The sequence below is a fragment of the Carassius gibelio genome, chromosome A7 (genome assembly GCF_023724105.1).
Source record: "Carassius gibelio isolate Cgi1373 ecotype wild population from Czech Republic chromosome A7, carGib1.2-hapl.c, whole genome shotgun sequence".
Classification (NCBI taxonomy): domain Eukaryota; kingdom Metazoa; phylum Chordata; class Actinopteri; order Cypriniformes; family Cyprinidae; genus Carassius; species Carassius gibelio.
The window spans coordinates 887894-904710 of record NC_068377.1 but is presented as its reverse complement, the minus strand read 5'-3'; the positions used below and the strand labels follow the sequence as shown (position 1 = coordinate 904710).

General features: G+C 37.8%; 1 protein-coding gene across 40 annotated transcripts in view; it reads left to right on the top strand.

Annotated features, from left to right (window-relative positions):
• Nucleotides 1-16817, top strand: part of LOC128017574 (receptor-type tyrosine-protein phosphatase delta) — a 294348-nt gene that overhangs the window by 202628 nt on the left and 74903 nt on the right. For all 40 annotated transcript variants that reach the window (XM_052602980.1, XM_052602992.1, XM_052602991.1 and 37 more), the window contains 2 exons: nucleotides 8645-8790; nucleotides 11273-11414. In XM_052602980.1, the coding sequence (XP_052458940.1) occupies nucleotides 8645-8790; nucleotides 11273-11414 (288 nt within the window). The remainder of the gene's footprint in view (nucleotides 1-8644; nucleotides 8791-11272; nucleotides 11415-16817) is intronic.

Here is a 16817-nt window from a genome sequence, read left to right as displayed (position 1 = left end):
AGAGTCCTGTGAAGAAGTTATTTTTTAGCACTTCTGTTGGGAATAGTTGTTTCTTTTCGAAGTGCCCTGGGAAGGTATCATCTATGCCATTTGGAACACACTGACTTCAGCCTCACACAATTGTTTGTCTGTGATGGTTTATTTCTGGCAAATTCTTTCATTTAATGATGTTTTATTAACAAGTTTCGGAAGGAGCTCATCAGATACTTAGCCTAATTAACACCGGTGGAGCACACTCGAGTCAATCAACACCATGATATAAATACAGCTGGCTTACCTCTATCCATTGACAGTTTATCAGCACCCCCCCCCCCATCTTCTTACTTTGAGTTCATTCTACACCTATACAGGGAGGGGGGTACTCGAGCTCGGAGCCCTGTCCCGGACAGCACGCCAAATATGCATTACCATACTTCAGATAATTATATGTAAGCGTGAACTCGTAAAACACACAGCGCTAGGCACTTCACAAGGAGAAGACTTTTTCATGTCAGATGGGCTTGTATCATCAGACTATGCCAGCATCCTTTAGCAGATCACATGGTCAGTTCCAATAAGGTCTCTGGAACAAAAGACAAGTGAAATCATCAGCATTCATTTCTCTCTCAGAGAGCAGGAATTAATAGAAAAGACAAAATGATCAATCAATAATTAATTAAGTCTATTTCTAAAGCATCTGTTCAGAGTTATCTGCATCCTCACCAAAGCACATTTTCCATTTCAAGCAAAATGGTCTAATAATTATTTGCTTTAAAAAGGTGCCATTTTTACAACTTATTCATCTAAGGAAGACCCTGCTGTCTGTCACTGACTCACATCAGATAACCACGGGATACCTCAGGGTTCGGTCCTTGGCTCCCTTCTGTTCTCCATTTACACAACCGCACTGGGCACAATCATAAAGGTGCACTGCTTGTCCTATTCCTGCTGTGCAACAACACCTCTTTTGTTCAGCCTAACGATGCAACAATTCCAGTTTATATATGTATCATCATATCAGTCTTGAAGAAGAATCGCTACCTTCTACTCAACCTTGTGAAGACAGAATTCCTTGTGTTTCCAGTCAGTCGCAATGTCACCATAAAGCTAGGCTAAACAACTAAACTTTCTTGGCCACATCTCAATCTCAGTTTAGTCATGCAGTCATTCAGATTGTACTGTAATGGATTTAAATGGATCTGTTTGTAGAACAGAAACCAAGCCCCAATGAGGTCTAAATGATGAAAGGTTTTGCATTGCTCGTGAATGTTTCAGACAAATGGGTTTAGTTGTGTTTCCAGAAATTCACTTCCCAGTAATTTTCCCATATCTGCCAAATGGTCTATCTGAATATCCTGTAAAGTAATATACACGTGCTGGTCATACAATATCATCAAAAAGTTGTTTTATTTCACTAATTCCATTCAAAAAGTGAAACTTTTATATTATATTCATTCATTACACACAGACTGATATATTTCAAATGTTTATTTATTTTAATTTTTATGATTATAACTGACAACTAAGGAAAATCCCAAATTCAGTATCTCTGAAAATTAGAATATTGTGAAAAGGTTCAATATTGAAGACATCTGGTGCCACACTCTTATCAGATAATTAACTCAAAACACCTGTAAAGGTCTTTAAATGTTCTCTCAGTCTAGTTCTGTAGGCGACACAATCATGGGGAAGACAGCTGACTTGACAGTTGTCCAAAATGTGACCATTGACACCTTGCACAAGGAGGGCAAGACACAAAAGGTGATTGCAAAAGAGGCTGGCTGTTCACAGAGCTCTGTGTCCAAGCACATTAATAGAGAGGCAAAAAAGAAAAGATGTGGTAGAAAAAAAAGTGTAGAAGCAATAGGGATAACCGCACCCTGACGAGGATTGTGAAACAAAACCTATTCAAAAATGTGGGGGAGATTCACAAAGAGTGGACTGCAGCTGGAGTCAGTGCTTCAAGAACCACTACACACAGACGTCTGCAAGACATGGGTTTCAGCTTCGCATTCCTTTTGTCAAGCCAATCTTGAACAACAGACATCATCAGAAGCGTCTCGCTTCAGAAAGGACTGGACTGCTGCTTAGGGGTCCAAAGTTATGTTCTCTGATAAAAGTAAATTTTGCATTTCCTTTAGAAATCAGGGTCCCATAGTCTGGAGGAAGAGAGGAGAGGCACACAATCCACGTTGCTTGAGTCCAGTGTAAAGTTTCCACAGTCAGTGATGGTTTGGGATGCCATGTCATCTGCTGGTGTTGGTCCACTGTGTTTTCTGAGGTCCAAGGTCAATGCAGCCACATACCAGAACATTTTAGAGCACTTCATGCTTCCTGCTGCTGACCAACTTTGTGGAGATACAGATTTAATTTTCCAACAGGACTTGGCACCTGCACACACTGCCAAAGCTTCCAGTACCTTGTTTAAGGACCATGGGATCCCTGTTCTTAATTGGCCAGCAAATTTGCCTGACCTTAACCCCATAGAAAATCTATAGGTTATTGTGAAGAGGAAGATGTAATATACCAGACCCAAGAATGCAGAAGAGCTGAAGGTCACTATCAGAGTAACCTGGTCTCTCATAACACCTGAGCAGTGCCACAGACTGATCGACTCCATGCCACGCTGCATTGCTGCAGTAATTCAGGAGCCCCAACTAAGTATTGAGTGCTGTACATGCTCATACTTTTCATGTTCATACTTTTAAGTTGTCCAAAATTTCTAAAATCCCTTTTTTTTTTTGTATTGGTCTTTAGTAATATTCAAATTTTCTGAGATAATGAATTTTGGATTTTCCTTAGTTGTCAGTTATAATCGTCAAAATTAAAATAAATAAACATTTGAAGTATATCAATGTGTGTGAAATGAATGAATATAATATACAAGTTTAACTTTTTGAATGCAATTAGTGTAATAAATCAACTTTTTGATGATATTCTAATTATATTACCAGCACCTGTACAGTTCCAAGTTACTTACAGTTCTCCTGGAGTAATCGGGGGGATAGTTCAAGATTAAATCTAAAAACCAGAAACCTTCTGTTTACCAGCCTTGAGCTTTAGACTGAAAACCAACAGGAGATGAAAGGCTGCATGCTTTTCTACAGGGAATTGCACTTTGTTCCCTTCATAATATGTACACATTGTCCTTGATCCCGTGGTCAGCTGTTGAGGTAAATATTAGTGAAGAGAAAACTAGTTTACTCTTGTGGGATAACCATGATCCATCACCCACACTCAAGGCCAGATTCTCAAGCTAAACAGACACACACACACACACACACACACATGCAAATACAAGGTTGTTCTGATATTGTCAGAGGTGTTGATGACACCTGTACATTAAAAATAGACAAATGGTCTCACAGGAAATCTGCTCTGACCCACATCTGCGTCATCTGCTTAAATGTTTTCAGAAAGGTGTTTTTGTAAGTGAACACCCACAAGTCAAGTTAGGAACATGAATATCAGACAGTAAATGTGACCGGAGGCGTTTTTCAAACCTCAACACGGTTTCGCTGTTGCCTGGGGAACCAGGTGATGTCCATGACCTGCCGTGTGAATCAGAGTCCAGAATCCTTCTGTAAGAGAATCAGCTGTTCATCAGGTGAAGAGGATGACAGAGAACATCAGCTCATCAGACTCTTTATCGTGACTGACAGGTTTGTCTGTCTGTCTCCGGCCATCGTGCACCTCTCCTTGTGGACGAGTTGGTCAGGCTCGGGGCCACAGACGTCAACAAGAATACGGTGATAATGGATGTTGGCGTAATTGCCCCATGTATAAAATTGCACGAGTAGATGATGTTGTTCTTATCGAAGGTCATCATCTGGTGTTAAAACGCTGGTGTTCAGAGTAAAGATCATCGCTCAGGTCCGGTGAGCTGACACTCTCCAGAGATTCTCATTAGCTGATCGTCAGCCATATGGAGCTCTCACACACACACACTCACACACACACACACACACACACACACACGTGTTAAACACAAAACACCAACAGCAACAAACCGTGGACTTTTGGTCCACATCTTACTCTACCGATCTTAGTCGGCAGATGACGGTGCAGAAATACATTCACCGCTGGGAACAACTGACTGAACTGCACTTGAAATCTTCTCCTAGTGTATATCATTTGAACACAGTGTTGTGTTTGTATCAGACAGCTGTGTGTGTGTCTGTCAGGTGTGTTTGGGCCGGTCACCTTTGGCAGGGCAGATTTTATGTTGTTGTGGACGTTATAAAGTCGCTGTGCTGTGAAAATGGTTTGAAACTCTCTCATAGACCACCATTAAATTAATGCTGTGTGAAAGGTCACACTGCTCTCACACTAGCCTGTATGTGTGCTAGAAGACAGTCCTGTAGTCTTTAGAAGCAACTGGAATATGACATAAAGTAGTGAAAAAAAAAAAAAACATCTCAAGGAAAAAATACTGAATACCACTGCATTAAATATCCAAATATCAAAGCATGTGGAGCTCACCGATCACCGAGATCAGACGAGACCCTCAGACGCACCTGAGCGTGAGGTCAGTGATAACAGACGTGTAAGTGTGAGACACCGGTGCTCTTCCTGAAACTCCCGTGTTACTCATGAACATTTAACATGTTCAGGTCATGTGTTAATCTGTAACTAAAGTTTGATCAAATACGTTAATGCGAATGCCATGGAAAGTGTTATTTATAAAAGCTTCTTTTGCAATCACCTTTTGTGTCTTGCCCTCCTTGTGCAAGGTGTCAATAGTCATCTTTTGGACAACTGTCAAGTCTTGTTACTGAACAAATATATATATATATATATATATATATATATATATATATATATATATATATATATATATATATATATATATATATATATATATATATATATTTATTTATTTATTTATTTATATATATATATATATATATATATATATATATATATATATATATATTTTTTTTTTTTTTTTTTTTTAAATACAGTAACAATAATTTTGACGGTGTTAAATGATTGAGCTTGATGAAGTCAGTGTGTGTAAAATGAGTTAAATGTTATGAGATTATTTACTTCTTCCCACAATCAGACATCTGATGTTTAAAACTGCAGCTTCCTGTGATGATAATGTGATGTTAGATATCTAATTATTCTCAGAAGCAAAGACAGGAGGTTTTTAATTGGGATTTTTGAGGTTAACGGCACATTTATGGTGCAGTGTTTTTGAGAGACACTCGTTTGACAGACTCTAATCATGAAAGCTTCTCTGACAGATAGCGAATACAAGCCACTCACGCAGGAGAAATCGAACGTGTCAGTCACTTCTGAAGAGGAGAAAATAACAAATGTCTTCTGATGGACTGAAAGACTGAACTGTTTCTGTGCTTGTGAAACTCCCAGATGATCTACTGCATCTTCACATCAGAGCTCACTGCACTACACACACCATATCCCACAATGCAGTGCACACCGCATCCATTTCCAGTGTGATGAATGAAGCGGAAGTCATGCAGCATTACAGGAGACTGCTGCACTGGTGTCTGTGAGACTGAATGTATTATGCATCAGAAACATTTCAAACGGTCATATTCTGATGACCTGATCAAATAATCAGAAGCATTCTGTCCGTTTGTCACTGTGTAGTGTTTGCTGCTGTGTAGCGCTACAGTTGCACTGTTAATCACAGTAAAACTGTGCGATGTGGTTCATGCACTGCTTGTTTCAGAGTGAAGCGCAGCACTGTGTTCATCTACACGCCAGCAGTTTGAGTCACATATGAAAATGTCATGCGTCAACCATTTCCCCAAACTTGTAATGAGAATGATTTATCAGTGTAGCAGTGAAAACCAGCTTCAACTTTCCAATTCTGTCCCTTGTTTCTTGACCACTGTGGGAGGTGTTGATGCATTAATTCAATGCGTGCAAAGCACCATGAATAGATCCAGGAAGGCTTGTCGAAGTCCCAAACAATAACTAAAGTTTATTAAACCAAAATTAATTTGAATTACAACATAAAACAAAGAAACAACTCAAAGGCTAATTGCAGGCTTGTTGAACCATGGTATCTTAGCTCCATGTGCACGGTCGAAAGACTGTATGCTCTTGCACCAGCGCCCCCCTCCTGTCAGGGGTGACATATCCTTTAAACATTTTTCACACACCCAGAGAAATAAACAACATTAACAATATAGCAGCAAACTAATATATAAATTAACATATAGAAAAATTTAATACGATAGAAAGTATGGCTAAGTATTAATATGTATTTTAGTTTTATTTTGTAATATAAGAATAATAACAAAATAAATATTAGTATTGTCATTTTAAAGTTTTACTGTAAAGTAAAATTACCATTTTACGTTAATTTTTTTGTGTGTAAAACATTGCATTATTCAAATTTGTTGGAGATTTATAATAATAATAATAAGAATAATAATATGATTATTTTACAGTACAACAGTTACAATTACTACAAGATTTTTTTGATTATTATTATTAATTAATATTGCAATTTAAATTGCAATCACATGTACATTACCTACAGTACATAGCGGAATACAAAATTACCCATAATCCTGTCTGTCAGGTAGAAGTCGCCTCTGTGTGCATAAAGAATGCATTAGGTGCTGTAAAGCTAAAATAACGAATGTGACACCCTAGAGTCTTGTGGACTGTACTGTCTTACTAATATGACTTTTTAGTCTGTGAGTTCATTGCGTTTGCATCATTCAGATCGAACCAAGCCTGAAAACAGCTGTAAAGAGCTTCTGTGTGCTGGTGTCTCTCAGTGTTTTCTTGTGTTTGGGTGCTGAAGTGCAGCATGAGCTCTTTACCATTGACCCCAAACGCCATGAGAGCAGATTCACTGACAGCCGCATCTTTGATGTGTTATTCGGCGGCGGGCAGCGCTTGTACAGATAACTGTATGACACCCGTCCTGACAGCCACACCAGATACAGTTTTTATGTTTTTACATGCTGAGAAACTGCGCTTTGAAGTACAGAGAGCGAGCGAGAGAGGCGGTGGGTGTTGGCAGCGACGGCAGATATTTTGGACGGCTCAGTAAAATCCCTCTGGTGGCAGCCGTGACACCCCGCTCACAGATCCAATTATAGACAGGGACTATGGGATACGTATGTCACATCCTGTATTAACCGGCCCACCTTGAGCACGTACAGCTCTCTAACTAGGGAATAAGTGCTCACTGCCATGATCCATCATACCAGGAATCTGACACCGATCTTATTGCTAATTGAAACTATAAAACTATATTATTGCTAACTATTAAACTATTAAATTAAATTTTGCTAAATTAAATATAGTATAAATGTTAGATGAAAAGCTTTATCTAAATGAATATTGGCAAGTAACTAACATTACTAAAAACAAAAATGAAACCTATATAGAAATATTTTAAAAACAAGCAGTTTCAAACAGCAGTTCTCTGTGTGAATCTGTGTTAAAGTGTAATGTATTTCTGTGATGCTCCGCTGTATTTTCAGCATCATTCCTCCAGTCTTCAGTGTCACATGATCTTCAGAAATCAGAATAATATGATGATTTACTGCTCAAGAAACATTTCTGATTATTATCAATGTTGAACACAGTTGTGCTGCACAATATATCTGTGGAGACTTCTATACATTACATTTTTTACAGGATTTACAAAAAAAAAAAAAAAAAAACATTTATTTGAAATATAAATATTTTGTAACATAAATGTCTCAACTGTCATTTTTTTTAATACTCTAATAATGCTAATAATATTACAGGACAAATATTCATCACACTGTTTTTACCTCATTTGGATCTTGGAGAGTGATAATTTTGGCCTCTGGGATTCATTACCATCTGCTCTATTAATGACACCTATAAACTGCGCTCAGATCATGATGTAAAACTCTTAAAATAAATGCTGTTTCTGATCTCATGGCTCTGATGTGATCCTGTCGCTGCTCAGCTTCATTACTAAAGTAACTAACACAAACTTTTGGGGAAAATGAAAAAGTTGATTACAGTGTTTAGTGTGCTGGTAATGACAGCCATATTTGGCAAACAAACAAAGAAACAAATCATTTAATGAATAGTATGCATATGCATAAAATACCAAATGGACTGGAAAAATGAGATAAAATACTTAGGAAAAGGCACAAAGTAAAATTGTCTGTGTTTTGAGGTCTGTTGTTCTGAAAAATAGGTTGACCAGATTTGTATTTCTCTATGTGTTTTTAGGTGCATTTTTCTTGAAAGTTATATTAGTGGCCAGTGCTGGGGGTAACAGAGAACCCTCCTGCCCCTGTGTTAAGAGAAATCAGTAGTGAGTTCAGAGGAAGATTATTATTTTTTCACTTTGAGGGTAAAACGGCCTTTACAGTTGCCAAAAATATAACTTAGGCAAGCCCAGCCCTGTGACAAAACATAAGGCAATGCATTGCTTTCCATAAAGAGTAACTAAGTAACACAGGTGGTTACTGTTTAAGGGAGTAACACAATATTGTAATGCATCACTTTTAGAAGTAGCTTTTCCCAACACTGTTAATGGGATTAATGGGATTATCGTCGCATCTCTGCTCTGTTCATGTGATTGCGTTTCTTCTTTCATGGCCTGCCGTGGTGTGTAACGTGTCTCCGTTCAGTACTCCGTCTGGATCAGTTTGTAACAACATCTCTTCTGCTTTCTCTCTTTCAGCGCCACCAAAGTTCTTACGAACCCCGAACGATCAGACGGGCGTTCAAGGCGGCGTCGCCTCCTTCATCTGCCAGGCTACGGGCGACCCGCAGCCAAAGATTGTGTGGAACAAGAAGGGGAAGAGAGTGAGCAACCAGCGTTTTGAGGTATTAGGTCTATTGTTCTGATGTAAAATGCTCGACAAGTGAATGCTAACAATAGCCACGCCCAATAAACCACACTCACTGCTTCAGCCACACCCATTCATTAGCATATCCTCCCACCACTAACATGCACGATTACCCATGGCCTGGTGCCGGATTCATGAAAATCTTTAGGAAAAAAATGAGTTCAGAAATAATATATATTAGTTGCCAAAGCGAAGTTTCTAATCTTCATTTAATTCAACTTTATGTCTAAAAGTACTAAAACTAAAACTGAAATAAAAATCGATCAAAACTATAGACATGTTTGGTGGAAAAATTACAATAAAATATGACAAAAACACATGAAATACATGAAAAAAAAAAAAAAAAAAAAAAAATGAAACTTTACCTAAATTCAAAATCAAAATGGACAATACAAAAAAAAAAAAAAAAAAAAAAAAAAATTCTTGATGATAATAAATTACATTACTTTAATAAATAGCAATGCTTTATGAATCCGGACCCTGATCTGAAATGATGGATCAGATGCTTTCGTCGAACATACGCTTTGCATTTCTGAAATGCACTTGTTGTTGGTTTTTTTTGTGTGTTAAGCGTCTCATTTGCTTCTCAGTGCATGTTCTGCAGTCTCACGTGGCTCAGTCCTGTTTGTTTATTTATCGTTTTTGGGATCGCCATCTCAGCCCAGCATGATGAATAACTGCATCACAGCTGAACACTGATAAGATTTGTATTATTATAAGCGTTATCGTGCCGCACAACCTTCTTCATCTTCTGTTCGCTAACGCTTAGCGGTGGCTAATCTACGGACACTTATTGCCTGATATGGCACCTTTTCACCTGCAGAAACAGAATCTTATCAGTGTTCATCACATGCTACACAGCACTAACAGCCACTAATATGCTAACCTTTGATCCGCCAGCCAGCGTCTTCACCTTCAACCATGCAACTCATTACTAATATCATGTTTAAACGTTCGTTTAATGCTCAGTTTCTACTTGGCTTCATTAGCCAGCTCATGCACACTCAAACACATGCGTGTGAGCACGTGGTCATACTCGCGTTTCTTTGCGTGAGAAGTAACGGTGAAAGAAAAGCCGCAGCGTATGACCACTGATGTATTTAAGTCTGTAAAACAGCGAACCTGTCCTGGTTGTCAGAAGTGAGTATACATCTCCCGGTTGCCAGCTACTAAACCTGTCTGTGAGCGTCCTGTGTCCCGTCCGTCTGGCGTCGAAGCTAATCGACTGTCTGCTGTCATTCTTTCTAATGGCGTTTGTGCCTGTGACGTCACATCACCATCCTCGTTTCATGTTTCATGTGATCCGCTTTAAGAGTGGGCCAGACCAAGCCATCCCATTCTTAAAGCCATCAGGTTTATCGTGAAATGTCTGGCTTAAGAATTAGCATCGCTTTCAGACATTCACTGAGCATTTTATACCATTTAATATACTGTTTTTATCAATTGTACAAGTTTATAATAACGAATCAGCTTTGCGTTGGAAAATCTTAATGTGAAAAATACATGAGTGGAAACAAACCTGACAGATTGACATTTTGCTGGTTTTATTGACATTCCAGTACACTCTAACAAGGTGTGAGAGTATTTTATAAGACATGATTCACATTGGCTTCTATTATAAGCCATTACCAGAATAAACAGTTTCTAAACTTAAAAAGAATCTTATTTTAAGTATACAAATCAAATAAATAGGAACCTGTTGGTGTGCTTGATGAAGGAAAAAATATATTGTAGTATAGTTTAGTAAAGTTCACAGTATACTTCTAATACAAACGAAAAGTAGTAGTTACATGCAAAGTACACTTAAAAGTATGCTTTAATAAACTAAAAAGCGGGTCTTGAACTGTAGAAATACATATAAGTATAGTACTAGTGACTTCATACTGTTATAATTATTACATGAAGTATACTTGGAAAATTAATTTGTAGTTTACTTGATAATAATAATAAAAACAGAACTTGAAGTAAACTTATTTTTGTAAGGTCTGTTGTATGCGTGTTCAGTACTAAGGGCTAAAGTGTATCATAACTCTACTTAAGATATAACTATAATGTTAAATGATATTGACATTATGTGTTTGCAGGTTAAAATAAGTATGCTAATAACACACTTCAGTCAGTCGTGACCATCAGCCAATATGTCAAACAACAGTCGTTAAGGACAGGAGATAAGAACAAATCTCTGAGTTTCCACTGGACTTCAGTATGAGAACTCCAAAGTTATCAGCAATTACAGATATTTTCTAAATCGCAGCCCAGACGAAGATCATAATCAGACTGTTTCTGTGTCCTGTGTTCATACTGTTGCGTCAGGGTGCGTAAATGAATGTCATGCCACGGTGTCCGTTGTATGTCCAGAGCTCTGTGTCAGGATGAAGTGTGTGTGAGAGCATGATTGTCCGTCATCAACTGTGAGCAAAAAAAACTCGCGTAACATATCTTGTCTCTCGCACCTGTAGGTCATAGAGTTCGATGACGGATCAGGCTCCGTTCTGAGAATCCAGCCACTGCGGACGCCGCGCGATGAAGCCATTTATGAATGCGTGGCCTCCAACAGTGTTGGGGAGACGAGTGCCACGACACGACTCACTGTTTTACGTGGTAGGTTTACGACCAGTATCACGTGCTAACCTTTGCTCTCTCATTGCCTTCCAGCCTTCACAGGTATGTTGGCTGTGACTGTATCTTTCTTCTGTGTGTGTGCTTTTGTTTTGTTCACGTATTAAGCTGGAGTAGTTGGCAATTCAGCAAATTACATTTTATTAATAGAAAAGTGTCCTGCGGATGGAGCCTGAAAAATGGAAATGCTCCTTTAGCTCTCACTGACCTTGGAGCTTTTTTATGGGGGTGATTAATATTCTAATTAGCAGACGGGCTTTCCCGCTCAATAGCTTCTGCATCATCAATATAACTCTAATTTTATGCTACATTTACAACATTTCTTAAAAATTGGCCTTGTTGGATGAGCCAGCGTCTGTGAGGAGAAAACGGAGTGAAAATTCTCTCTCTCCCAGTTTTTACAATTTGTACCCATTGGAAGGCTTTTAACTGACTTATCTTTTAATGAAATTATGAAACGCGGTTATTAAACAAAGCAATACTTTGCCAGTTACTATCTGGTTGGTGTGAGAAAGAACCTGCCAGACCTAAAATGGAAGAAATGTGAAAAACAATGTGCTTTCCACCTCCAAACATTAGCATGGTTATTGGCAAAACATTTTCCCTCTGCTAACTCTTATTTTCACCATTCTTCTCACACCATTGTGGCCACATCTGTTATTGGAGAGAGAGTATTGCTGTGTGCAGCTCAGGCCTGATAAAACATGCAACACAATAGCAGCGCTTAGAAAACAAACACATCGCAGCACTGCAGAACTCAATCAGTGGATAAGTTCAGAATACAGGTCCAGCACCCAGTGCACACTGCAGTATATACTTCTGTCTATACAGATATGATGTGAACAGCAGGGGAGACTCAGGGGACGATGATACAGGACATACATAAGCTTGCATCTGCCGTTTATTTCAATTACAAATAATATAATTCAATTTATTACCTTATTTAAGATGTACAGTTGCATTTTTTATATTATTCAACTTTTTTAGGTGCCATTTTTTTAAGCTTTAGATTTAACTAACAATAATAACAGTGATTTATGTTACTGAATAGATTATTCTGTCAGCAATAATAATATGCATTTAAAACAAATGCAAATGTGAGACTTACTTAATATTTAAATAATTTTACCAAATATATATATATTTGTATATATATATATATATATATATATATATATATATATATATATATATATATATATATATATATATATATATATATATATATTGATTAGCTCAAGAGCAGTCTTAAACTAAATACTTTAATGAAATAATGTCTGTTGCATATTTCAAAGAATCATTTATCTGAACTTTTACCAAACAACCCAGATATTAATTGTAATTCAAGCCATTAAAATCATATTTGCATATATATATATATATATATATATATATATATATATATATATATATATATATTGTCGCTGTCGGGCGGTTCAGTCCCCACGTGGGTATGTTAATTTTACAAATTATTAACCAATCTAAAGTCTCGCAAATCTCGTAACTCCATTGGACATTACAGCTGTCTGAGAAGTCTCGTAACTCCGCCTCTTCTTCACACCACGGGAGCTTTGCAGCATTATCAAGACTGAGAGTGGCAACGAATCCTCGTCGACCAGCACGTCCTCTGTGGTAAATATCCTCAAAACAATGGTTATTCATGATTCAGTTATATGAATGATATAATAAGCGTTTATATATTATATAAAACAGTTTTATCTTGAAGTAATAGTAGTGCTGAAGTGTCATGTGTCATTTCTAAGGATGCTAGATTTTTCTTTCTGCTAGGTTTAGCATTGGACGCTATCTTATTGACTGAAATCTTCCATGGTTTTGTTTCTGACGAGGATAACGAATTTAATGCACAAAAATAGCATGCCGTTGACTTAGTCATTAGCTTTAGTTAACTATTGAATCCTTTTCTCTTGTCAAAAGGTTTAATGCGATCTGCAATTTAGCGTTCAGATTTATTTTGGTATTGCATAACTCATAGCTCTTAAGTTTAAAATAGAGATTGGGAAGATGTGTGTAACCAAAATCAGTTGCTTTAATTAACTCGTAAAGCCTTGTCTCTTGTTAAAAGGCATGACCGCAGACTTTGATGAACACTGCTGGCAGCAGCGATGTCTGTGTCCGTTCCGTTCTCATCAATGAGAGCGTAAACTCGTATCTTCAATAAAACATGATTTTGGGGAAATGTTGTGTTAATGCTGGTACTCAACAGTATATGATAGCAATATAAGGTATAATACCAACTTTAACAATACAATGTTGAATAACTCAAAATATTTGCTGTTTTTTTATTTCCTGAAAAATAATGATTTTGGAGATACGAGGATCCTGCCCGACAGCGACTATATATATATATATATATATATATATATATATATATATATATATATATATATATATATATATATATATATATATATATGGATTCCATTTGAAGTTATCATCTTGGGAATAAATGTGATTATTTTACCTTTATAAATTTTTATGTAAAATGTCTTAACTCAGGCTCTCCAATCCAATAATTAGTCACAGAAGATTAAAAACGATTGCCGGCTCGTTCGTCACACTGGAGTGGAAGGTCAAGTCGAGCACAAAGTGTTGTGTGATTGAGTATTGCACACGGAAAGTCTGCAGTGTCTCACACACTGGACCAGGATACGCACTACAGATGTAGTAGGAGTATGAGTACTGTGTTGTTCTCTCTCCAAGCCTCACCTGAAATGACGGTCTGGTTGGAATTGTTATAATTATGAACATAAATCCCTGAACAAATATTTATGCATTAATATAAATGAAGGAAGCCAAGTTGTAGTAATTACTGCAGATTCAGCCAGTGGGCAAGCAGCTTCGTTTGAGCATGAATAATGACACAAAACGAATACATATTCTGCCGTAAGATATCAGGCTGTGGCAGACGGCGCGAGCATCAGAAACAAGCTTTGCATTAAAGGGTCTTTGACTTAGTTAAGCCCCGACATACTTTTCTTTCCCTAAAAACATGCCGTTCAGTCAGACGTGCTTGTGCTGTGTGGAAATATGGGTCATGTCTTATTCATGAATGCACCCACTGAACCGGGTCCAATGTAGTCGGTCCTTTCGCAGACTGGGGACTTCAGGCCAGTATTTGCCAAACAAGGTCAAAGGCACAATGCATTATACACCAAAGAAAAAAAAAAAAAAATCCAAGCTGGAGAAGCAAAAATGTTTCTGATGGCTGAGAACTGTTCCAGAGAAATGCATTTGACAAAATAATTCACCGCATACAGTAGTTTTACCATTTACTCACCATCATGCCATTTCAAACACGTGTGAGATGTTCAGCAGAATATTAGAACAAAACACCAACAATGGGACATTAGTTTCCATTAATAATGACAATATTATTTTCAACACTACATGATGCTGGTAAATTCATGCACGACTTTGGTAAAGACAGAGGAAATCCTGAGGAAATCGATGCATAAGACCAGACTGATGCAAACATGGCCTTTGCTTGCAGGATTCTGTTTGTTGGTTAAATAAAGCAGAGGCTTCTGGAGAAGTAAAGTGCCAATAGACATGCTGGAACTGAAAGGCCTTTAAATGACCCTGAGGGGCAACATTAGCGTCAGAATTTGGCTCCAGGGATGGAGAAACATCAGAGAGATTAACTGAATTCATTTAGTTCAATGTGCTGTGACCTGATGTCCATTTGACATCCACTCTCACAGTCAGTCGGAGAATTTCATCAGCACTGACGTTACAGCGCCGCGGGCACCGACTTCATGATCCTGTCCAGAGAACTAGTTTATATATTTCATAAGCCATTAGCATGAAGAGTAACACATTTTAAAAACATCAAATGTCTGTTTTACCCTAAGCATTGTGATTTTGGCCAGTCTCCACTTTCTCAATTGTGTCCAACAATGATCCTAAAGCATGCAAAGATGTCAGTTCTGATATAGTCAGTTGCATTTTTCTTTTATTTTTATTACTTGTATTAAGAACTTCATTAGATATTAATTCATTTGAATTTGCCAAAAAATAACATTTAACAGTGCTCTGTGTTTTGCACTCATTCTGTTATTGCATAAAATGTAACACCCAGCAAATTACATATTTGTATTATATGTATATTTATTTAGATTTTTTTTTTCTTTTTCTTTTTTTTCTTTCTTTCTTTTACAATTTGTAGTCTTCATCAAATTTAACCATCATTGTTGTAAGAAAACTAGATTTTGAGCTGTACATTGAGATATACATTTATTACAGTATTTTGAAATATTTGCTAACATTATTCAATTAAAAAATAGTTCATAGTTCAGGTCTAGTAAATAATATTAATAGGGTTAGGGTTAAGTAATATTAAAAGGTTAACAACAGGTAACACAATTTGGTTATAGGCTAAATCTGCAAACCTCTTACTACTCATTCTAGTGTCTACAAATCACACAAATCAGATCTTAAAACTTTATTTATTCCACAGTTTTGGTTGCAGAAAATGAAAACGAACAAAACCATCTGTTCATGAATCATAGATTGGATTCATTGAGTTTTGAGTTAAAGTTATGGTGCTCCAATGTTTAAAACAATTCCTGTCTCTTCGTTTAGTTAGCTTTCACAGACTCATCTTTTGCAGTAAAGAAGGATGAATATTGTTCTGCTCTGAAGGGAACTCCAACAGCTGCTCTTCCATTTGGATCTCTGTTTCTGTGCTGATCCAAAGTGGAGTGATTCCCAGAGCGGAGCTCGAGGAACTCTGGCAAATCCAGTGAAAAGCCTCTGCGATCATGACGGGTGACACCGACGGGAAATGCTGCACTCTCTGCCTACAGTTGAGGCGTCTAGACAAAGCCTATTTTATGGTAATCCAGAAATACCCGTGGCAGAGCCGGAACACTGGCACCTTTCTTCTGAACGTGCTCAAAAGTGCATCAGATTACTCAAATCTGACCATCCCTCAACTCTTGCTTTGAACGAAGGCATAATCTTCAGCACACAGTTGCACAGGAAGTCCGCCGTGGCATAATTTAAAATCCTGACAGAAAAAACAAAGGCATTGATGACCGTCCAGAAGAATTGCTGCCTCAGCGCCCGCGGCGGCTTTGAGTGAGGTGTGTTCGTGGCCGCATGGAGGAAAATTGCTGCGCCTGTTGTTTGGTTTTCTGACAGCTGCGTCGAGGGTAAAAGAGCCAGAATAAAGCTAGCAGAGCACAATGTGCTTTCCTTTACCCCTCTGCCTCGCAATTGCCGAGACCCAAGCAGCCCGCCGCTCTTTCAGACGTTTCCGAAGGACCTTTCAGTGCTGGAAACATGCTGACTTATCTCGCAACCCAGGTGAACCTTTCTTTGAGCTGGAAAATGGAAATGTAGAAAAGACCTGAGACAGCATAT